The sequence below is a fragment of the Lasiodiplodia theobromae genome, assembly GCF_012971845.1.
Source record: "Lasiodiplodia theobromae strain AM2As chromosome Unknown scaffold_1, whole genome shotgun sequence".
Classification (NCBI taxonomy): Eukaryota; Fungi; Ascomycota; class Dothideomycetes; order Botryosphaeriales; family Botryosphaeriaceae; genus Lasiodiplodia; species Lasiodiplodia theobromae.
In genome coordinates this window covers 574193-597052 of record NW_023336399.1, presented here as the reverse complement: position 1 = coordinate 597052, position 22860 = coordinate 574193, and the positions used below count along the sequence as shown (strand labels likewise).

The following is a 22860-nucleotide window of genomic DNA, read 5'->3' as shown; positions in this document are numbered from 1 at the left end:
CGCGCGGTGCGGCGGCGGCGAGAAGCAGCGGTGGTGGTGGAGGAGGAGGTGGTGGTGTCGGGCGAGCTCACGTGCGAGAGTGCGGTGAGCGGGCGCTGGCTGTGGGCGGCGGTGGTGGTGGTGTAAGAGCGATGGAGCTGTGTGTCTCGATGAGCAGAGGGCTGAGGAGCGATGACGCCCTTCAAACCGGCCGGCGAGGTCCCTTAAAGCTGGAGGACGTTAGGACGCGCGGTAAGGATTATCCTCCCGGGCAGGATGATCAAAACGTCGCTGCTCACAGAGGCGATGCCGCTTCTGGGATGGGGTGGTTTGCCGGTAACGGCGTGGGAGGCTGCGCAGGACGTGCGCGAGGAATTGGACCGCTTTAGGGCGCGCGGTGCTTGCGGTGCGATACGGAGAGTGAGCTGGGACGTTGGAGCCCTTGCTTGGCCAGCGGCTCGGCGACGATCTGCCAGCACGCACAGGCACAGGCACACGGCGGGCGGCGAGGGCGAGACAACTAAGGTTGACCCCGCGCAAACCACGGGTTCCTGAGTCGCTCGACGGCCACAAACGGTCCGACCGCACCGTCATTCCAGGCCTGTGAGATGAAATGAGCGCGCGCGCCAGCTGGCGGATGCGGTGCGCGGGCTGGCACGGTCGAAATGAGCGTGCGGCGGGGGGTCCTGGCGTCCAGATGCGGGCGTCGGGATCTACCTGCTAGCAGATCCTGGCCTTGATCCTCGTTGTCTTCCCGACGGGGCCGGTGCTGGGGGCGCGCTCTCAATGGGAGCCGTCGTTGCAGATTGCTTGGCGGGAACCCATGCTGACAGGGGGCGTGGTCCCTGCTCGCCCCCAGTCGCTCCTGCCGCACGCTTGGCGTAACGTTTTGGCGGCTGAGCGCGTAAGTCCGGCAGGGAGGCTGTTCTGGGAGCTGTCAGCGCATCGCCATGTACCAGCCCGGCAGCAGGAAAAGGCAGCGGCTGTGTCATCGCAGTCTAGGCTCGTGTCTACGAATCTTATCACGCCTTATCGATGCTCGCTGATCTGCCACGCTTCATCTTGCACCACCAACTCACAACTGACAGCAGCGAGAAGCTAAAGGCCCTGTTCGTATCCAACCCTTCCGGCACTTCAGCCTTGCTGCACGGCGGAGAATCTCGAAAATCATTAAATTCCCGGTACTAAGATGCTAACAGATCTCGAGATGTTCTGGCTGCGTCGATCACGGCGAAATTAGAAGTCTAGGTAAAGATAAAATCAGGTGTTGAGGCTGTCGGAGTGGAGCCTGTCAAAAATCAAGACTTTGGGAGCTGGCGGGGATGCCAGGGCTGTCATGGTGGTTGGGCCAGCGAGCAGTCGAAGATGCCGTTGATGGACTGGGGTCGGGGGAAGTTACAATACAGCTACCCCAACTGCTGTGTTTTGCGGCCCACCCTGGTCCGTAATCTAAGCGATCGCCCGGCTCGTAAACTCCTCGCACGGCTACCGTGCGCTTTCCTGCCCTCGTTCTGCCAGCTCCAAAATCCCCGAGTGCAGCGAAACATCTTTGCCTTTCCGCCCAGGGCCCATTTTGCAAGGGTTCTCCAGCCCAGTCAACATTGCTGACTACCCATGCTCTCTGATTTCCACCGCCTTCCGACTCCACGATGCACCACCACCAGCAGCGCGCGCGACAGGACGCGATGAGCCACCGAGTCCAGCGCTATCGAGGCAGCCTAGCGACACGGCTGCCAGCTCCCGGCGGCGAAGTGGCCCCTGGGCCGGCTTCCGAACGCTGCCCGTTGCGGTGTAGCGGGCTTGCGGCCAATAGTCGCGGGCCGGGATCGCTGCGCAGAGAAGAGACAGACTCCAGGAACCGCATCTACGCCACCTTGCTCGATGCATCGCGACAACGAGACTGCTCTGGCCGGTGCGTGCGGCAGGGAATGCTCAACAAGTCACCGAAGCATCGCCCTGACCAGCAAAGCCAGCGCTCACAGTCGCATGTGTGCAGGCCCGCGCTACCGCCCATCCGTCGCCGCGCTCGGCCGCTCGCCGCATCCCGGGCTTCCGCTCATCAGCCAGCCAGCCAATGCCACCATGCGCTATGCGAGTAGCGCGCTCTTGCGCTTGGCGAACCGTTTCATCAGGCTGCGCAAGGCATGGCTGCGTACTTGTCACGGCAGCCTGTCGAAACCGACTATTGTCAGAGACCGCGCGCAAGTGGCTGGCGCCCACGAATCACGCCGCCAGATTGCATTCTTCTGCCTAGCTCGCCGCCCGGCCAGGGTTCTCAGGCCGATCACGTCCGTGTCGGGACGCCATTTCATTACAGGCGGTCGCTGCTGCGCTAGCCCGCTCGAGCACCGCCGTACGCAGCCTGAGCCCACTGTCGGGCCCTGAGCGCAATCGAACGACTTCTCACACCAGGCGCAGTGTCCAGCAATCCCGTGCTGCGGAGGCCCGCGCCGCCCCCTCGCTGAGACGTGGCCCACGGGTCCTGTCGCCATGTATATTGCGCCGCTGGCTCCCGTCGCCCAAGCAATTTGCCCGGACGCTGCCCACCCAGCAGCCTGACTGCTCTAGGCAAGGTCGATCTATATTTGCATACGCACCGCGCTTCCGCATACTGCCCCTCCGCCCTATGCACTCCACACGTGCCACCGCCCATGCTGGCCCTGTTTCACGATGGCCGTCCCGTCGACAACCTAAAGTCTAACGGCTGCTGACCTCAGGGCCAAAGCCTCGACCGCCGACCCCCCCCAGGAACCACTTTCGCCCACGTGATGTCCTCCCAAACGGAATGACGTCCGCGTTGCGCGATCTGACCCCGAGTCCGCGCTGCTGCTAGAGTCGCTTGGGGCGTGCGAGCACCGCGGTGGACGTGTGCACGCCTGCGTGGCGCTTGGTCTGGAAGCGTGCTGCGCGGCGGCACTGACATCATGAGTGTGACGAGGCAGGTGGGCTACTGCCAGACCAACCAATATCACGCCGCAGCGCGCGATCGAGAACCGCAAAGGATCGCTCGGATCTTGGGCGTATTCCTTCTTCAGGCCATCCTGCAACCTTGGGGGGAAGGCGGCTGGGATGTTGGCTGCCCTACCCGCCAAGCGCTCGCTCAACCACCAGCTCTCTATCTCGCTCTCCACGCATGCTCAGAGGGGCGAGGCCGAGCTCCTCAGTCCCGCACATATCCGGAACATGGTCTTACGCACGATATGAGAAAGGATCGCACAGCTCCACCATCTTAGGTATGGTGATTCCAAATGCCTGGATGCGCGTGGCTCTTTCTGCTACAGCTACGGAGGCGCGTCGCAACGGCTCATGCAGATCACGGAAACATTTTGGCCTTCCGCGCAGCCTTCTATCGCACATCATCCAGCCTGATCGCCCCATATGTGCATGGTTGCATCCGCCACTCCAACATGCACAGCATCCCCATGAAAACATGCATCCAGAGTAAAGTTCAGGCCAGTGGCGACCTCAAACTCCATTTGCCATCTCCACGCTCGTCACTCGCTTTCTGAAACTTAGCAATCAAGCGTGAGCGAACCCTAAGTGGATCTGCAACCTCTAGTTCTTGAGCGATGGGGCCTGCTTTATTGCCGCCTTTGAGCCATGTGACCATGAAAGTTGGTTGCTGATGTGCGGGTCCCAAAGCGTTCGCGCCGTCGCCGCTCGGCCTTGGAACGGCAAACGTCCTACTTTGATGAGACGGTGCTTCGTGTTGGCCTAGAGACAACTGCGGGCCCCGTTCAGCCACGCCACATGCGCTCTTGCGACGCCTCTTCAGCATGTGGTCGCCACGCAATTTGCGAAATCCCGATATCGCGGTTGCGATGCATATTGTGCCGCTCTTCCTACGTGCGTTAGCATTGCAGAGAAGCCGAAATTGTTGCGAAAGAATCCACAACTTCGAACTCTTCTCCTGGCGTTAGCATTTCAAGAATTGCTCGTCTACTCGTGCCTGTTCATTTCTATGACTGCTCAGCCGATATTGTTCGCCTGCTATAAGTGTCGAGAAGCAAACCCCCCAGAACCAGCTGGCGGGAATCGTCGCCTGCTGAAGAACTGCCGAATGTTTCTTGTGGCGATGAACACAAACCAGACTTAGGTTGGAGTTCCCTCACCGTTTCCAATACGGATAACTGATTGCGTGAGGACTGTCAGGTCCACATTCTCTTCATCGATTTCTGTGCATCTTGAACAGCCAGCCACACCCGCGTCCACTACCACGATTTGAGCTTGCTTGTCCCAATCCTCTTGCGCCACGATATATCTCTTAATTTGGTTTCTCGGTATTACAATGCGACTGGGTGAGATAAAGCTCGTTGAGGTGAACTTGTGGACAAGGTTGTCGTGAACGTACGTCTCGACCAACGCCGCTGTTGTTCCTCAACGGTTATGGTGCTAAACTAACCGTCCTTGTGCACTTCCAGCAGAATCACGATGAGACGCTGCCACAAATGAAATTACAGCGCACCAAGGACCCACCTGAGTATTTGATTTCTTGAATCCTTGGTTCTTCGACTGCGGACACATCCGCGTATGCAGGGAGCTAACCTGACATCTGTGGGCCTGATGTGCGCGGAACATCTATCCGCTGTTCCCCGTAGCAGGGAGGGAAGAAACTCCTATGTGAGGTCCCAGATCGCTGATCAATAATGCTTTCTAGGTAAGGAAACATTCCGCGGGAACCAGATGACACCCGAGATTCTTCACACCAGCATCGAAACTCGTATCTGGCACCTTCCCAACTTCGACAATAGCCGACGCACAGTGCTTACAGAAATCTAGGCCTTGGAGCGTCGAATGGAATAACATGCATGGGTCTATGCAGACTCCCATCGGCCAGCGTATACAAGATCTAGATCCACCCCCCACCATCGCCCAAGAAACGCCCCGGGAAATTTGGGCGCGTAGAAGGGCAAGCGAATCGTCCAGGATATGCGTGGCCTTCAGAATTGCCGCTGTCTGAGTTGTCTGATGATTTTGCCTGCCAGTAAGCCCAGCTCATTCGTCGTTATTGACACATGGAACATGCACTTCAGGCCTTCGCCACGTCGAAATGTCCTGTCCAGCCCTCTCTCCGGGGAACGCTCCGTCTGCACGGCCATGCGCATATCCACGGTACTGTCACGCACTATTCTCTCGTGGAAGCTCTTTTCGAGCACCACTAGAAGTACGTAGCGGCTGGGCTAGGCATGGCACTTAAACGAGCGATCCTGAGCCCAACATCGGCCATCGTGCCCAACCCAACGCTGGACTTGGTCAAGCACCGAGAACTGCCCCATTGTAGTCGCTCGATTCCGAGTTTCTGAGAAATTTGATCAGCCGTGATAGTAGAACTGCCGAAACTTTGGACAAGATTCGGCCCTGATTTCTTCAACGGCTAAGTCACGGACCGGGCAAAGCCCAGAGCTAACACCGAAACAGGCGCTCTCGACCGAGTGTCTGGCGAACCACATCACATCGGCACTCCGCTCCCGCCAGGAAGCCATTCATCAGGCCTCCAGCACCCGCACACCAACAACGGCGAGCCGTCCCATGTACCAGATCTCGCTGTTATTAGCCCTTCCGCTCCGCCCGTGTGCGGAAAGGGCTTCTCTAGCCTTCTACCTACGCGACTTGTAACACGGTACTCCTCGACGCCCATGCCCGCGGTTGCAGACACAAGCGCCGTCGTGCATGTTGTGCCGCTGCGGCTGTTGCGCTTGCGCCAAATGTCAGTTCCGCTATGACGACAGCCGCGCTTATCCCGCGCCTCTCCACCTGCCCACGGCGACAATCTTGGTCGCTTGAGCTGTGCGACGTTACACGACAGACAGCATTTGACGCAGCGATGGCGTCGCTGGGAGATCTGCAGCAAGCCAAGAACAGCGAAGCTCGATGCAATAAACCAGAGGGTGAAGGCGAGGGCAGGCAGACTGGACGACGAGTGTCGCGCGTGTGCGCACGCAATGCAAGCTGACCGGTCCATAACCACCCCCGCGCGGCTCCTGCGACACTGGCGGGAGAACAGCCGCTTCCGGCTGGCAATCCTCTCCAAAGCACCACCTCCGCCCCCGCATTACTTCTTCTCGCTCTCCGCCCTGCAAGCTCTGCATACAGCGGCAGGATTACTTTTCTCGTGTTGAGGCAGAACCCCGACTGCCCGTACATGTACGTCGGTACCAAACTTTTTGAGTGCCCGATCATGTACCATCCCCCGCCTTCCCGCCGTCGGCTCTCTGCATAATTCGATTCACGGATGGGCCGGACCCCGAGACCGGCTACGCACGACGACAGCCAGGCGTCAGCGGCACGTCAGGCCTCGGCCCGGCACTGCTTCGGACGGATCGCGAAGCGGGCGGCTCAGTGGCCACAGATACGGGGACACCACAATGGCGGTCAAATCCTTTAGGGCTACATCGGCAATTTCGCAGCCTGATGAGGGCATTCTGCAGAGAACGAAAGTGGAGAATTGAGGAATGCCAATAAGCAAAACACGCGAGACGCGGCCCCATGCCAATTTCATGATAACAGGCGGTCTGATGACTTGAGATCACGCCAAACTCACATCTTTGCCTTTCTCGAGCTCTCTAACGCCGTAGTGCATGCAGACATCCAGACGAAGACAGGCAACATACCCCGCTGCCCCTCAATTCTTGACTCTGAACTCACAGTATCACAACTGCATGCAGTGAAGTTGCATACAGGGACCCTGATGTGGAGGACGAGGCGTTTTTTCCCGCGGAGTAACCACCGGCTCGGCTACGCTAGGAAGCAACTCCCCCGATTTAGTGGCGCTTTTTTTTTCTTTTGTTCTTTTCGTTGCTTTCCCCTGCCTTCTACGCCTTGCTTTTTCATCTCATCAACACGAGATTCGCCACATTAACTACTGACCGCCCAGGCAATGCCCCGCCGCTCCAGCGAGAATGCGGAAAAATATCCGGCATATATCTTACCTGCGTCGACCGGACCTTACCAAGAATCACCATCTACCTACTGCCCAAGCGCGAGTGTGGCTGGCTGACTGACGCGGCAGGCTGAGAGAGGCTGAAGCTGCTACACACGGTATCCAACTAACTGCCCTTTCGTTTCCCTACCATCTGCGCGCAGTGGGGGGTGCAGGGAGCGGTCCAGACCGGAGGCGCCGCTTCGGCTGAAATATTTGCCTGCCTTCTCTTTCTGCCCCTCCCTGCCTGCTTGCTGCAGCGCTGCTGCACAGCCTGAAGAGACCAAGGCGTATGCACGGTGGTGGGGAATTTGGGGAGGCGCAGCGCGCGCGCAGCTTGCAGAGTCTTGTCATTGACAACGACGACTTGTCTCGAACAACAAACGAAACAACGACGATGGATGTGACTTACGCAACGTGATGACGACGCAGCACCCTCTACCGCGCTCCACTTCATCGCCTTGCTTGCTGTGTGTGCCTCGGCACGGAGACCGGACGCTATCGACTTTTTCCGACTCAAAACATCGCTGGGGGGGCTGACCCTTCCCGCGCGGCCCCCCCCCTTCCTGGCAAATCCTGCGGGTAGATCGAGAGATATCGACATGGGGGCCTTGCGGCCTTTAGGGTCGATCACTTAAGCTAATCGTGCCGATATAGATGAAAGGATTGAGAGGGCTAAAAAGAAAAGAGTAAGTAGGCAGAAGGGCCGGGTAAGCAGAGAGAAAAAAAAAATCGAGGACAGACCAGGGGGCCGTTATTGCGAATGATTGGGCAGTTGTTGGCCAGCAAGCCCAGAAGAGCCCGTGCTTCGTTTTGTTTTTCTTTTCGTTAATTCAATCTACATATTGCAGCGGGAAGAAGAGAGAGAGAGACAGAGAGAGAGACAACGAGACGGACTGGAATGCACGTCATGCAGGGATGGGCCCGTCGTCGTGTGTACCTGTCAAGCTGCCGTGTGGGCTATAGCAGAGCCGGTGTTAAGGCTCGATAGAGTCGGGTGCGGCTTCTTCTGCATGGACGACGTACGTATTGTACATACGAGGCGCACGCACGCGCGCGTGCGCGCGACGCGAGGCTACGCTGCGGCTAAGGAGAAGAAATTGGAAAAAAGAAACGTTTTTGATGAATATTGGTGGAGTTGAAGATCATGGGCAGTGGACGCTGAGCTTTTTTCGGGCCAATGCTTATGGGAGAAAGAAAAACAAAAACTTGGTGTTTCGTTTCGCGTGCCCGTGAGGGAGTTTGGATGCGTTTGGCCATGTTCTAGCCTTGCCTTGGGTCAGGTGCGCGCGCGTATAAAGGGTCCAGGGGTAATAAGCAACACAGACACACCGAGAAAGGACGGACGGTTCTACGAACGGCTAAGCGGCTCTTCCTCTCTTGGGCACACATTGCGGTACTTGTCTACCTGCTATAGGACACAGCCTCAAGCAAAGTATTGTATGTAGTGTTTTGGGCAGCAAACCCCACCGACCGGTTCTGATGATGATCCTTTACCCACTTTTCTTGCCTCGCTCCATCATCACGAGCAATCGCCCAGCCTCGGCTCTTGTTATTCGATCAATGCATCCTTCCCAGCCCCGGGTCCATCCGACGGCGGTGGAGACGGCGGGGCAAGGGGGGGCGTGGTAGTTCAGGAATCCTGCAGAAAAAATTCGGCATATCTGCGAAGAAATCGACAGTTTTAGCTGAAGGATTGATCTGCTTCCTGCGCGCGGGGGCGTGCTGAGGAGGATCGTTGATGACCGGGGATAAATTCCCGGGGTGATGACGGATCTGCCGGCGGTCAGTCGGTCGGTCGGTCGGTCAGTTCAAGATCAGTTGTCAGACTATAGGCTACAGTACATTTTTACACTAGGTGTGTTATGCAAAGCCAGCAAACACCCTAGTCGGTCTCGTACCAGACTTCACTACTCTGGAACGGGGCGGTGCCAGTAACTGCCAGCACCATGCATCGTGACATCAAAGGCCACACATCTGACGATGAGAAACGGAGCTGCCTTCTACACCGAGCAAGATCAGGAAAGAGGGGACCGTTTGGCCGCGCGCGCGCTTTTACCGCCGTGCTTCTGTTTGCGGTACACACCACCCCCCTTTGCGTGTGTGGCGATTCATGCTCCGGCATGTGTGAGCCCACAGTTGCATTGCCGCCAACACGTTATGATGGGTTGGCTGGCGGTGGTGGGGACCGGACGATCGAAAGCTGTCTACCTCGCGAATAACGATGTGGCGATTCTTCGCCAACCATCACCACCGGCTTCGTCTTTCCAGCACCTTGGTAGAGAGGTTTGCGCGGTTTTTCCCCTCCTTCCTTCCACCCCCCATCCATTGCACGTTGTCTCCTTCGCCCCGTTTCTTCGGGGACCCTGAAGACTTCTGCTGCAGGGGCGGGTCGCCTCGTATGATTTGTTCACGCAAAGTAGGCAATAGCTGGCTGAGAGAAGAGAGTGACCACGAGACCGTGAGACCGTGGCGCTGGGTTTCTTGTTGCTGATTGCGGGGCTAATCGGGGCTTTTCTGGTTTCTGCACTTCGATTCTGTTGTTCTTTTTCCTTCGTTATTTTTGCGCAATCATCAGTCAGCCACTACTGAGTGGACCATGGTCGGCTACCCTGCCAGCCACCACCGACGACAGACAGCGGGGGTGGCGCGAGCAGTGATCATGTCATGGCCATCGCAATAGCCACGGTCGTATTAATAGGAGAAGCTGAGCTGGCAGACACAAAAAGTAACTTTGCGAATTTAAAGAAAATTAGCAGGGAAGGGGTACGTACCTACGACCAAAGCGCGCTAGATGCCTACTTTGTTAAGTAGAGAGAGAGAGAGAGGAAAGCGAGAGGGATGGTTTGGGTCGCGAGGGCTGGAGCGTGCGCAGCGCAGCAGCAGCTAATCGGCAGCTAATCATCATCGTGCTGGTGCTGACAAGTAGTGCGCGATAATCATCATCTGTTTCGCGTGGATATGGCTGGCTGGCTGGCTGCGCTGGGTCTGCTTTGGGCTGGGCTTTCTGCTCGCACGGCTAGCTAGCTGGCTGGTTTTCTTAGTACTCGCTGGCTGGGCTGGCGCGCGAAGGAAGGGGGCGCGGGCACCAACCCTACCGTGCAAAAATAACTGACCGGGCAGCGGGTTTTTTTATTTAAATCGTGATCGGGGACGGGCCGGGCCATAAACGCGCACCGGAGGTAGGACCGCGCCGTACGTGTGGGTCTGACAAGGAGGGGCAGGCAGGATTCTGATGAATGGCAGAGGACGAGGCGGGATGTGCACAAAAGTGTGGAGATTGGGACATGGGGGGGTTCGTGCGTGCGTCGTGCGTTGTGCAGTTGCAGTTGCGTGCGTGGAAGTGGGCTGACAGGCAGTGGTCAGCGCTACGAGTTGCCCTGCTTTTTCTTTTTTATTTTCTGTGTCTGCGCTTCTCGTTGGGCGGTGAGGGGGCACGATGCGCTGGAGCCGGGCTGGGCGCGGCCGGGCTGAAGTGGTGGCGTGGCAAGCAGCGCCGCAGGGCGCAGGGCGTGTAGACAGAGGGCGAGGGGTGAGGTGAGATCATCGTTAGCGATCGAGTGGGCGAAGGCGCATCGCGGAGGCGGCCGAGGGGGGAGCGAGGCAGCTGGGCCGAGCAGCGAATAGCGTGCGGTGCGGTGCGGTGCGAGATGTGGAGGAGGGGCGGGCGGGTTGAGAACGGCGCGCGACGGTCAGCAAAACAAATGATGGGCGGAGGGCATTGTCGTCGCGGGCGGGCAGCGGGCGCAAGGGCGGGCAGCGAAGGCGCGGCGGCGTTGGGCGGAATGACGGTGATCAGTGATGCACGGCTGCCGGGTAAGAGCGACGCGGCACCAAGGCTGATGTTCTCCTCACGTTCGTCCCTCTTCCTCTCCACCCTCGCCCTCTGCCGCCGTATTGAGATCTACCGTACAATCCCGCCCTACAGTCAGGCCGCAGCAGCTCGTCGTTTTCAGCCCGTCTGGTCGGGCGTCGCCGCTTTCGGCTCACCTCCACTAGTTTGCTGCTCGCTTACGACCGGTCTGCCATGTCCTTCCTTCCGCTCTCCTCTATTACAACACCCGAACCGAACCCAGTCGCTTAGCCTCCTCGCCCGACTGCCGCGACAAACCGGTCCCGGCCCGTTGGCTAGTGCCACAATCATGCTTCTTGTAGCGCCGAGCTTAGGTGCGGGTGACAGCATGCTTGGTTGGAACAAGGAACGACGACCTCCAACGTCGACTGTCTCTCCAGAACAGGCCCCGTCGATTGTCGCCCTCTCTGCAACACCTTGAAACAGCGCGTCGATGAAACACGCACAGGTGGCGCGTGAGCATGCACGACTAAGCATTGCCGGCTGCTGTTCAGGGTCCATTATTAATGCCAGCCCTGCCAATATCAATACTGTTTTCTCGATGCCCTTCGCTGGCACCTCACGAAACAGCGGACGCGGAAAACGCCACGGACCACGACGCAAGCGAAGCACCTCCTATCGTGTCTCGCGTGCGCGCCTGACTCGCATCTCCACTCGCTTTGCTCTGCTCGGGCAGCAATTCTCTCATTGCCTGCAGGCAGAAAGAAATGCCGTGATCAGTCAGTAACGCTCGCTCCACATGGCTTGATTAACTCAGCCTCGCTTCGTGATTTGGAGAGCAAAGCGGCGGAGCCGTGACTTCCGCTGCCTCCGTTCCACCCCGCACCACCACCACTCACCACTTGAGCCGCGAGGCGGCTTGACCGCTCAGGTCATGCTTCAACAGTTACCTTCTTTTTGCCTCGGTTTGCCTACGCGCTCGCTCCCAAGGACCGTGCCTCGCCGCCCGTCTTCAACCAATATCAACAGAATTGGATTTCCCCAAACATTCTTGTCGGAAGCACACGTTGTCTTTCCGGGACTAGCTGAATCCAATGTCTGGCTATCTGGACGATCCACACGTGCGCCCAAATGTTTGGTTCAGATGCCAGCGTCCGAGGAGTGTACCTTCTCCGCGGGACAGTGGGCTCGAGCTTGAATCTTCCACAGCCCGTTGTGCTAAGCCCCGAATCCATGTAGCTTACTTGGAAGCTCGGCATGCGAGTAAGGATTCACTCGACTGAAGACGTCGGCGGCGCTACTTGGTTCTATCCCGCCCGTTGAGTACGGACTCGGCCATGGCCCAGTTGGGAAGGGGGACAATACACCACTGTCAGTGTCACCCTAAGCTGCTCCGAGCTGAACTGGGGAGTGAGAGGCCATCATGAGTCGCGACAATAAGCAGAGAGAAAGGTCCAAGCAGCGCCGTGCTTCTGGGCACCGGCAGTTGGAAGAGTCATTGCGCACTGTCATCTTTTTCAGACCACACGAAGCGGACGGACGCAAAAATACCGGTCAGATAAAACTGGCCTGTTCATCTCGGCAGTTGCCCTTTGACGTGCGGTACTTTGCTGATGATCGTCCAATCGAGCCGTTGCGTGCTTTCAAAGCAAAGAGGAGGAAGATAGGAGGCTTCGGTGCGTGCGCGACTCGGGTTCATCTCGTCTTCCAGCACGCACGACTCAGCGCATGAACGGGATGAGGTGCGATTACAGTTGCTCCTCCGCCTCCTCTCACCGCCTTCCCTCACCGTCTTGTTTGGCTATGCATTTGGTTCTGACATCAGCTGTGGACTGTTGTAGGTACAGCAGCAGCCGCATCTTACCCTGCCAAGCTGTAACTCCTTAATTTTTTCTTGTTATTTCTTGTTTTATGCGTGTTCATGCACCACGGCACTCTACTCATCAGCCTTACGAACTTTACGTGTAGATCACAGCATGCATCGAAGCCAGAGCGGGCTGTAAGCCAACGCACGTGTCCGGCAGTTGCGATGGTGCGCGGGCCTGTCAGTCTGAGTCGAGAATCATCAACAGCCACGCATAGAAAGGGTGGGCGACGCATTCAGCGCACCGCCCATCCGCCCGCTGCCGCCGGCTCCCGGCGGCTATCCAACGGTCAGCCTTTTCTCGCGGTTGCACCGTGCCCCACGCACACACACACCAGCACCTTGATGGGACGCGGGAAGCTTACAAAGGCGAACTGACTACGATCGAGACCGAGCTTTTCGGCATCTGAGTTATAGTTTTCTTGGTCCTCACGGTTCCTCGGCAGTTGGGAGTCGATAGCTCCTTGTCGCACATACATGCGCGTGATTGGGATTGATTGACAAACGGCCGTCGGCCGATCATGGCGCACGCGTGATTCGGGCCACCTGGGGAAAAAGATATGGCGGGGGTGGTGGGTCTTGTCAGTCCAGTCAGAGAGGGGCATTGGAAAGAAAGTGGGTGGGCAAGGACCGCATTGTGGTTATCGCGGGAGCGCGGACGACCGCACGCACGCCTTGGTATGTGCACACACCTCTTCTTCCCTTTTTCTTCTATCCTCACGCACGTCCTCGATCTCTATTTCTCCAGGACGCCTGAACACATCGCCCAAAGAAAAAAAAGGGGCCAGAGCTTCAGGCATCCTGAGACTCACGGACTCGGGGAAGGGGGGAAAAAGATAGCAAGAGAGGGGCCGATGTCAGGGCTTCTAGGCTTGGGGTTTCGATGTGGTTGTGCCCGGCCCGCTTTACCTACTATCCACGAGCTGGCAGTGCAGGGCACCGCCTTGCTCCGTCCGCCCTACCTGCGCACGCTGGTGTGGATCGCCTTGCTGGCCACTCATCACACCTCATCTTCAGCTCCTGCCTCCCGTCGCCCCGCGCGTTCGTGCCGTCCGCCTTGGGAGCCCGCCGGATCGACCCTGTCTGCCAGCAGCCAGCGCACGGACCTTCGCCCTTTTTTTTCTTGCGTGAGTGGCTGCGCCTCCCCTTTAGCCTTCGTAGCCCAAAGCGGGTGGCTGCGTTCGGGGGGACGGATCAGGGACGCCTTGAGCCTGGTGGTCCTCGCGCTCAAAAGGAAGGTGGTGGAAGGCCAGGAAGTGTGTGGTTGGCGAGTCGTGACGACCCTTGGTGGCGCTGTGGTTCGGCTTTGGCCGGGAGAGCGTGGCTTGTTCGGCAGTTAGGAACAGGGATCATCACAATCGAAGGAAGGGGACACGGGCGTTCTATGGAAGGGCAATGGAAGGAATCGAAGGGCGGGCAGTGTGGTGCGTGCGAAATTTCGGTGGTCCATGAGTCGATGGTCCCTTTTTCTTCACCCTGCCTCCAGACGTTTCCTCTTTTGTGAGCTGAGATGGTTGATGATGGGGTAAACCCAGTTTCTTGGTGGTGCGTGCGCGCGCGCGTCCGCTGCCCCGCGCTATTAATCGCTGCTGGGCTTTGATTCAACGTTCGTGTATGTGGTGCACTTAAGCACGGGGTCAGGGGAGTGCATGCGGTGGGGCTCCGTTATCCTTTAGGTAAGGTGGTGAGGGTGTGCGTGCATTATTGGGTTGGACTTTGTCAGCTTCCTGTGTCCTATGAGGGGCACATGGTGACGACGGTGCTTGTCCGTTGGTCGTCGTCGATTTTAAGTTTTATTTAACTTTTCTTTCTTTTCTTTTTCCTCGCTATTTTGAGCGTTGAGAGAGTTTTTGCTCGATGTGGTTGACCGTTACGGATACGGGTTTTGGGGCTGGTCCAACGGCGCGCGTCGGCGAGGGGCGCAATCAGTCCATTTTCAGATCGACCGGTCGTCTCGAGTGCTGCGGGTAGCCAGATCGGGCGAGGTCTGGAAAACTATGGATAGCCACCGGCGACTCTCTACGTGTTGCATGTGAGAACCGGACCGTAGATAGGGGGGGGATGATCGCGTCTGGGAAGATGCACGAGACTCGTCAACTTGAGGGTTTCAAGGCCCGCCGATGCAGTGATCTTCCGCGCGTCTGCTAGTGCTTACGGTTGAGGGCATGAACTGCATCCTCAAATGTTTATGGTGCTGGGGGTGAGACAGTGCAGTGGAATCAGTTTGATTGTACGGTTGCAACCTCCTTTTTTCTCTGGCCAGTCTGTCGGGAACACAACAAGAACCAGACTGCCGGGTTAGATGTGGCCACGTGTGCTAGAGTCCGGATAGCTTCTGTAAATTGGCAAGTATTGACGTGGACTATCGTTTGGGGTTTTCTGTTAGCTTGGATTCTCTATCGGGCAACGTATGCTTCTTTCGCTCCTCGGTGACTTTTGTTGTAAGTAGACATATTCAAATGTCAATTTGCTACAGTTTCATTGAGGCAGTAGACCATAGAGTAGTTCAAATTTCTTCTTTACAGTTCAAAATTCAAATATGAACAAGTGAAGCCAACGTCTGATAAAGAATGAGTGCCAAAATCCCCGCACCAACAGCACCTGCGCGCAAATCCAACGAGAATACATCATCCGAGCCTTTTGACGAACCGTTGAATCCCCTCTCAGCATTAAACAATATCAATTATTTGAAAATCGAGTCCAAGTTGCAAAGCCTCTCCATGCATGATGCCGTGAACGTACGTCTCCCCGATCAATACCCACGAATTTTCCAGTACCATGTGCGGCCGGAACAGATAAGGGACCTGCGTTCCAGGCAAGACCATCACAGAATCCCCACGTCTGACAGTACTCGGGCCGAGACCGTAGTAGCCCTTTTCTGTGACGAAGAACGCCCTCGTTCTGGCAGCGGCGGTGAGTGCACATCCGAAGAAGGACATCACTTTCTCTGGCTCTGGCTCTGGCGTGCAGTCCAACCCAAGGTATTCGCGCACTTCTAAGGGAGGATCTTGGCGCGCGAGCCATCGGATGAAATCGCTCTCCAAATTTCTGGGTGCTGGGTGTGTTCCATACCATAAGTCGCTGAGCAAAGTCCGCCAAAAAGCGGAGAGTATACGCTGACCAGTGTGCTTGTAGATTGAGTTGGGTCTAAGTTTTTCATTGAAGAAAGGTTTGACCTTCGACCAGAAGTAGGTGTTGGTCAGTTTCGACTTCATCTTCCCTTGCTCCTTTTCAAAATTCGTGCGATCGTACAAGGCATCCAAAGGCCAGGTCGGCATTCCAATCCCGTCTTCGCCACTGGCAACTAGGACTTGGAACTTAACAGTATCAACTTTCGCTGATGAGACTGTTAACATACGCCCACTCTTAGAAATCGAGAATGATGATTTCATGGAAGTAGCGGTTGAAAACACGTTGCTGCCTCTGAGGTAATAGGGTTGCGTCCCCGGAACTGGAAGCAATTTGGGTACCCAAGATGGGAACGCATCGATCCGAAGCCCATCCAGATCAGGCCACATCTCTATTCGCCATCTTCTGTTATCTTCGTTGAGGGACTTGTCAGGATTGGTAAGGCTGAACGTATGTTTCGAGGAACCACTCTCGATTTCTTCTGTCCATCTGGGACGAGCTTCTTCTGCATTGCTTACTAAAGAGAGAACTGACAGTCCTATCTTGCCGTAAAGCAACCGTCGGGCAAGGTCAATAAAAACCTCATCGAAGGGCTTTCCATAATCAGGTTCCAGGATATCTCCTGAAATACCTTCGATTTCGAGCGAAGAACGCTCCGTCAAAGCGAGAATGCCGAACACGTGGTCCTGTGGCTTTGTGGAACTCCTTGCTGCACTGATAAGGACACTTTCTGAAATGTCCAGAATCTTTCCACGTTGAAATTGGTCACGAAGCTCAAATATCGGATATGCCCTTCGGTACCACACCTCTTCTCTGAACAGTGGGAACATGAAGGCTTCAGGCTGCAACAGTTGTGACCACGAGACGGCACTCTCCAGGTAGTAGGTAGGTATTTGGTACCCATCGTGGTAAAATCCGAAGTCTTTTGCACACACAAACTCCTGTAACGTCCACACACTGTACGTAATCACATATGATTAGCTGATTGAGCTCAATCAGTAGGTAGCACACTTACCGCTGAAACCATCCATCAAGAAGGAAGACTATTGTGGAACACCAGATGAACCCAAAATAGTGGGAGGACCCCATAACGAGTTCTTGGGGGCTGGAGAACTGCCTTCCATCGAACATGATGGGGATGTCCGCGGCAGACTTTGGGTACTTCGGGATTCTCTCTAAATGAGGGAGTACAAAGTCACGATTTGGATGTCTTCCACCAAGCCAGATGAAAACGTAGGCGGCTCCGCTGTATATATCGGTCATTTTCGCCACTTGAGCGCTTTGTTCGCGCTCATCATCTTGATTGATACAAATGGAATCGATCCAAACGTATCGTCCGTTCAGGTCTTTTCTCAGCTTGGAAATCGCAGCAAACACGCTCGCCTTCACCTTCAGGGCCTTTCCATTGCAAATCATGGTCCGTTCCTTATGTGGGTTGAGTTCATCTTTGTTTTGCCTCTTCTTGTCGTTTTTGTTCATGATGGGCCCGTAGTCTTCCCATACATACGAGAGCGCAGTATAGTGTGGCTTGTCCGAGAGCCGGACTTCCTGCAATGAACATCTGACCATGTCATCGTGACCCACATCGTCAAATTTCAAAAGTCGTATGGAATCGAGATATTGCAAAGGAGAATGCAAAAATTGTGGCAGTTGCTTGATCATGCCGATTGAATGTCAGCGGATCCTATTAATCTGGAAGAAGGCTTACCGTCCTGAATTCCTTCCACTTCTGAACACGATCATCCCACAGCTTGTCGGAATTTTTTTTCCGCCAAGACGTGTAAGGGCTACTCTGTCCGTACGTATTTGGCTTGATAAAAGATGATAATACCTTGATCAGTGCTCGAACAATGCCCTTCTCGAGGAGCCTATCAAGATCTTGCGAGAGACTTTCGGCATAAGAGCGCGCGATCTCCCCTGGGGCTGGTCGTACGGTGCTGGTACTGGAAGATGGAACCAAACCGATCGGAAGAGCGGGTCCAGGTGGGAGTGCAGGGGTTTCTCCGGCATCATTATCATTATCAAAGAACCGGGCTACTGCAATCTTTTATAAATTTAGCGCAAGATGATTGCAAAATTTAGATATGAGCGCTGACACACCTGAACATCCCACTGGTGACGCTGCAGTAGCGGAATGGCTTGTTGGACAGTCTGCGTTGTCTGCGCAGTGAACTGCTCGAGAGCTAGTCGCTGGGCTTCAGAAATCTCGACCTCGGGAAGCTGGTTTCCATCAATGTTGGAATCAGCCATGGTGCTAAAGTGAGTTGCACAGAGCAAGGCTGAGGGGAGACTTTCAAGGCTACAGCGCCAAGCTCTCTGTACAGCTTGCCACTCTTGCTTACGTGTGTCGCCCCCACAGACGTTGTTGATTATATCTTCAGGCAGGCAACATTATCTTGGCATGGAACTCTAGTCCCAATAATGTATGGGAGTTTGTTATCCCAAAGCTGGGGTGAAGTTGGTTTTGTGGGTTGATGTGATTTTGATTTGTGACAACATCAGAATGCCGCCAAGACTTAATTCAGAACAGCATGAGGTACATGAATAATGTCAGATCATCTGATCAATCAGTCTGGCTGTCTTTGCACGTGAAAGACAAAGTTCGGCAAGACAGCAGTGGTCGGCAATGTGACTCTGCACGTGGACGGGGTTCTCATCGTTTAGAATGGTATAAAAGTGCATCTTCTGGAGTCGAATGTGATAGATTTCGGTAGAGTGTCCGACTATCCTATCGTTCGGACCTAAAGGAAATCAAAAACCTAATCTACAACTGCTCGCGGGAGTAGAACGAGCACATAAACTAGTGACTCTTCTAGACTATTAAATAGTTTGGTTATACTTAACATTTTCTTTCGTCAATTTGAATCACCACTTTGTAGAATGAAAGATGCTGTGCACCATCATATCTTGATGCTGCGGTGCACGTATGGGGAATTTCATGATTTACACCTCGCAAAGCTCAACGCAGCAACCTCAAGCGAACCCTAGCCAAGGGGAAATAGATAAGCACGCGAAAACGAGTCACTCCTTGTATATTCCGCTTCTGAATGCACAAGTGAAGTCTTCGATCGCGTGTGCCGATACGTAAGTGGTGTGGATCCACTTGTCTTGGACAACGAAACAAGAGATAGGTATTAAATAAGCGGACGCCATGTTTGAAACAATAGAAATGGCACACATCACATGGAAAGTACCATGGATCTGCTGACTTCTCTTTCATGCGCACGATAGATTCGTTTCAATGGAGCACTCGGGTGACACATGACACGGCACCAGGTTTCAACCTGGGGGCGCGTGTCTATTTGACGTGTGAGTAAGGGTCTGCACACGATCTTGGCACTTGAACAGTATGAATGAGGTATATAATATTGGGAGGCTCTGATGTGTATGATTCTGATATTGCTACGGCAGGTTACCTATCGGGAGTAGTAAAGGTCCGTAGGAGTAGGGCTGCCACTCTTGTTTCTGCCAAGTGACTGGAAGCTACCTCGGAACTGTCGTGTTTTAGCTATTAAGGCTAAGTTTGATACTCAGACCTACCTTGAATGCTTCAATTTCAGAAGGTGAGGGACATCGCTTTGCTGTAATGTGAGAAACAAGCGGTGATAGACGTTCAACACTTTCCGCAGTCTTGAATCATGATGATGCGCATCGCGTTCCGCTTTGCGATACTCAATTACTTAGGAGAAGAAGCGGCAGTGACGGACATTGCGACGGAAGAGACGCCGACAGTGAATTTGTCCGGCTTTTCGAAGCATAGTCTATGGGGCCTTAGTAGACCCTCAGCTTGCCGTGCAGATGGGGGAGTTGATCGCGGGGTACCTCTAGTTTAAATAGTGGGCGCGAGTTTCAATCTACAGAAGATGTGTCACACGCTACACTGACGCCAGTCATTTGCGCCTCCTGCCACACAACCTCATTCAGGTGGTTACCTTCCGAGCCAGCTACGGGTCAACCGCATTTCTTGTCAGCCATAGTTTAGTAGTTACGAAAAGATGATATGAGCATGCAACTGAAGGTGAGTCGGCGCCTTCGTGAGAGCATTTCTTGTTGGTTTATCGCTTACGTTTCGAAAGTATGTGGATACGAGGAACTCGCGAGAGTCGCTCCCATTGCTCGTTCAGTCCAACAGAGAACACAGGTGAAAGTTAGATTACAATCCACGAAGTAGTTATGCTGAGTAAAAGTTTGAGCCACTGCTAAGTCTCAGCGTTATATTGTACTGCTGAAGATCAACATCATCACAAATGAATCGAAAGCCTGACAATTTTCATCACAGCAAGAAAGGAAATAGAACAAAATCGGTGACGAATGTGTAAGTACATGGCCGAGCGCCAGTGTATCGAGTAAAGGTCGGGAAAGATACAATATCTGAGGACAATGAATCGTAAGGAAAGAAGCACAAACACAACAGCACCAACCTCACCCTTTTAAACCCCCCGGCTCCAACCAACCGAAACCGGCAACCACTTCGACCAACCCAACCAATCAGCACGCACCACCTCTCCCACCCTCACCCAAACACACTCCCAATGACCATCCACCCAACACATCCAAGCCTGACAAAAGCCACCTCACAACTGGCCGCCCTCCCCTAAAACACCCCCATCCGCACGCACCCAGAGCCAGCCACGTAGTAAAAACCGCACGGCCCACCTCACCCCCCAAACGCCCTCCCTTTTCCTTCGTTCGTAGTCGTTCGCCCACGGACACTTCGTACTGCCACACAGCCACGGGCAACGAGCCACGACCACGAAACCACCACCACCACACTGACCACCACACCAGCCAGCGAAAAATGTCTCCGAGCGAGGTGGTCCGCCCTGCCACGCTACATCCACGGCGAACAGTGCGCACCCGGAGAATTACTTCAGACGTTCGAACTTGCTGCGCTGTCGACGCCCGAGCCTCCTCTCATCATCGAGGGAAAAAAAAAAAAAGGGTCCAGCATGGCTGGCTGGCTGAACGCCATATGTTGGTTTGTGCGTGCGTGCATGCGTGCGCGCGCGTGCGAGCGCGAGCGCGAGCGCCGCCAGGGTCCGCCGCCGCCGTCTGTCCGTCCGTCCGTTCATCCGTCCGTGTGTTGTGTGGGCGTGCGTGCGGCGGCGGCGCAACCACGCGTAAATCTCCCCGAACGTAAGGTGCGCGCAAACACCAGGAAGACGATATCCTAGCGTGAGAGCGAACTAATAAGCGTCGGGCACGAACAACGAACAAAGAGACGGGGGCGTCGCAACGGCGCCGAAACTAAAGCGACGCCAGAGCTTGAAGGAGGAAAACGTGCTGGTAGGTACGGACGTGGATGGTAAGGAAGGGACCGAAGTCTAGTAGTAGTACTGCGTTCTTTGATTTTCTTTATCTTTGTTTTTGGTCGAGGTCGGTCTGTCTCTCTTGACCGCCATTCCTTCCCAAAATGCTATGTAGTTTCTTAGCTCCGTGTGAAGGTATCCCCAGCCAGCCACATGCACCATCTTCTAGAAACATGGTAAATCCCTCGCCCTGTGGCTCTTCTTCTTTGCCATGCAAACCCAACACGTCTAGCCTCTCTGATCCCAATCATCTTCATTGCCCTTCTCCTCCGGAACCGCATTTTTACGAGAACCCTCAGACCTCCTCCCCAAACGGATAGTTAAACTTCAACAGCCCATTCAGCCCGCCCACCCAGTGATCCTCGCCAATCGACACGCCATTCGTGCCACGCACGATACTCGGAACGCCTCCAAGCAACACTCCCGTCTCCCCGCGGCCTAGCGCGCGCAGCCCGACATCCTCTCCCGTGATGCGCACCTCGCCGCCGCGGCCGAGCGGCTCCTCGAGGCGCATGCCGTCGATGCTGACGTCCACGCCCTCGGCGCGGTTGCGCTCGGCGACACGCAGCGCGACGTCGGCGTTGGCGGGCAGGACGAGCGGGCGGAACGACAGGCTGCGGGGCGAGATGGGCGTGAGGATGAGCGAGGGCACGAGCGGGTGCACGATGCAGCCGCCTGAGGAAAGGGAATATGCGGTGCTGCCCGTCGGGCTGGCCACGATGAGGCCGTCGGCGATGGCGTCGGTGAGGTGCCGCCCGTTGACCGTGATGCTGATGTGCGTGAGGTGCGGGCTGCGGCCGCGGTGGAGGATGATTTCGTTCAGGGCGTAGAGGGGGGAGGGGGGCAGTTTGGGGTTGCCCCGGGCCAGGGTTTGCGCGGTGGCGAGGGAGGGGTGTTTGCCGGTCAGGAGGGGCTTCTTGGGGGCGGGATTGGAGGTGGATGGAGAGGTTCCTGTGGAGGCGAGTCTGGGAGGGGGATGAACTGATACTTTGAGACGGTGGCGGAGGAGGATGCGGGCGTGTCGGTTTGTGCCCATGAATTTGCCCCGCAGTGAAGCCCATGGATCGTCTGCCACACGGATGATATCCTCAGTGTCTGTGGCTGAGGGCCGGCCAAGCATTTGCTCGGCGGCTGCGCTGGCACCGGACATGTAGACCTCCCTGAAAGCCCGTTTGTACTCGGCAAACTTCCACTCTCCTAGGAAGCCAAGCGTTCCCATGCTGAAAGCAAGGATTGGTGGAACCTGCTGGGCGTTGGCATACAGACCTGCCGCATGGAGGATTGTTCCATCTCCGCCCAGTGTGGTTATGAGATCGACGTTATCGTGGAGCACCTTCTCGGCTTCGCGTTTCTGGAATGGCAACGCGTATACCGGAGATGGTAGCTTATCGTGAATTTCACACGCGACGCTAGGCTCGAATAGCAGATTCACGTCCGGATATGTTGTTTGAACGTGGTAGGCGAGTTCGATGAGTGACTCAGTGACGTGCGGCGAGTCTTCTTTCTTCATAAGCAGCACAGTGCGTAGCGGAGAATGCCAATGGAGGCCGAGGAGGTCATTCTGGCGTGTTGCTGGATGAGATCAGCTTCGGGGGTCCGATTGTCGGCTCCGAGCGGAGGGAGGGAGATTTTGGGGCAGGAATAAGGATGTTGAGCTCACCATGTGCGTATAACGCCTACTGCTCACCTTGGTATGTGGGAGGGTCGCGCTCGGGCAGCGCACCAGCTTGCGGCAACTCGATGACTTGCGAGCGACGGGCAGTGCACGAGAAGGCCCTTCGCGCTGGCGCAAAGCGTAAGCGGAGCGGGAGTCGTGGCTGCATCATGGGCGTTGGGTCGCGACTCGGAGCGGGAGAGCAGCCGGGCG

At 55.7% G+C, this 22860-nt stretch overlaps 2 protein-coding genes across 2 annotated transcripts; both read right to left on the bottom strand.

Annotated features, from left to right (window-relative positions):
- Window positions 1–15921: 15921 nt before the first annotated feature.
- On the bottom strand, window positions 15922–17934 carry LTHEOB_169 (Cytochrome p450 pisatin; the record flags this gene model as incomplete). Its single annotated transcript, XM_035510418.1, has 5 exons — window positions 15922–16006; window positions 16219–16641; window positions 16700–17232; window positions 17393–17728; window positions 17785–17934. 5 exons carry the CDS (start codon window positions 17932–17934, stop codon window positions 15922–15924), a joined length of 1527 nt encoding a protein of 508 aa, XP_035372171.1.
- A 3354-nt stretch (window positions 17935–21288) lies between these two features.
- LTHEOB_168 (Nadh kinase pos5) lies at window positions 21289–22819 on the bottom strand (the record flags this gene model as incomplete). The annotated part of the gene is made up of 2 exons (XM_035510407.1): window positions 21289–22565; window positions 22681–22819. The coding sequence occupies 2 exons, from the start codon at window positions 22817–22819 to the stop codon at window positions 21289–21291; spliced, it is 1416 nt and encodes a 471-aa protein (XP_035372170.1).
- Window positions 22820–22860: the final 41 nt, after the last annotated feature.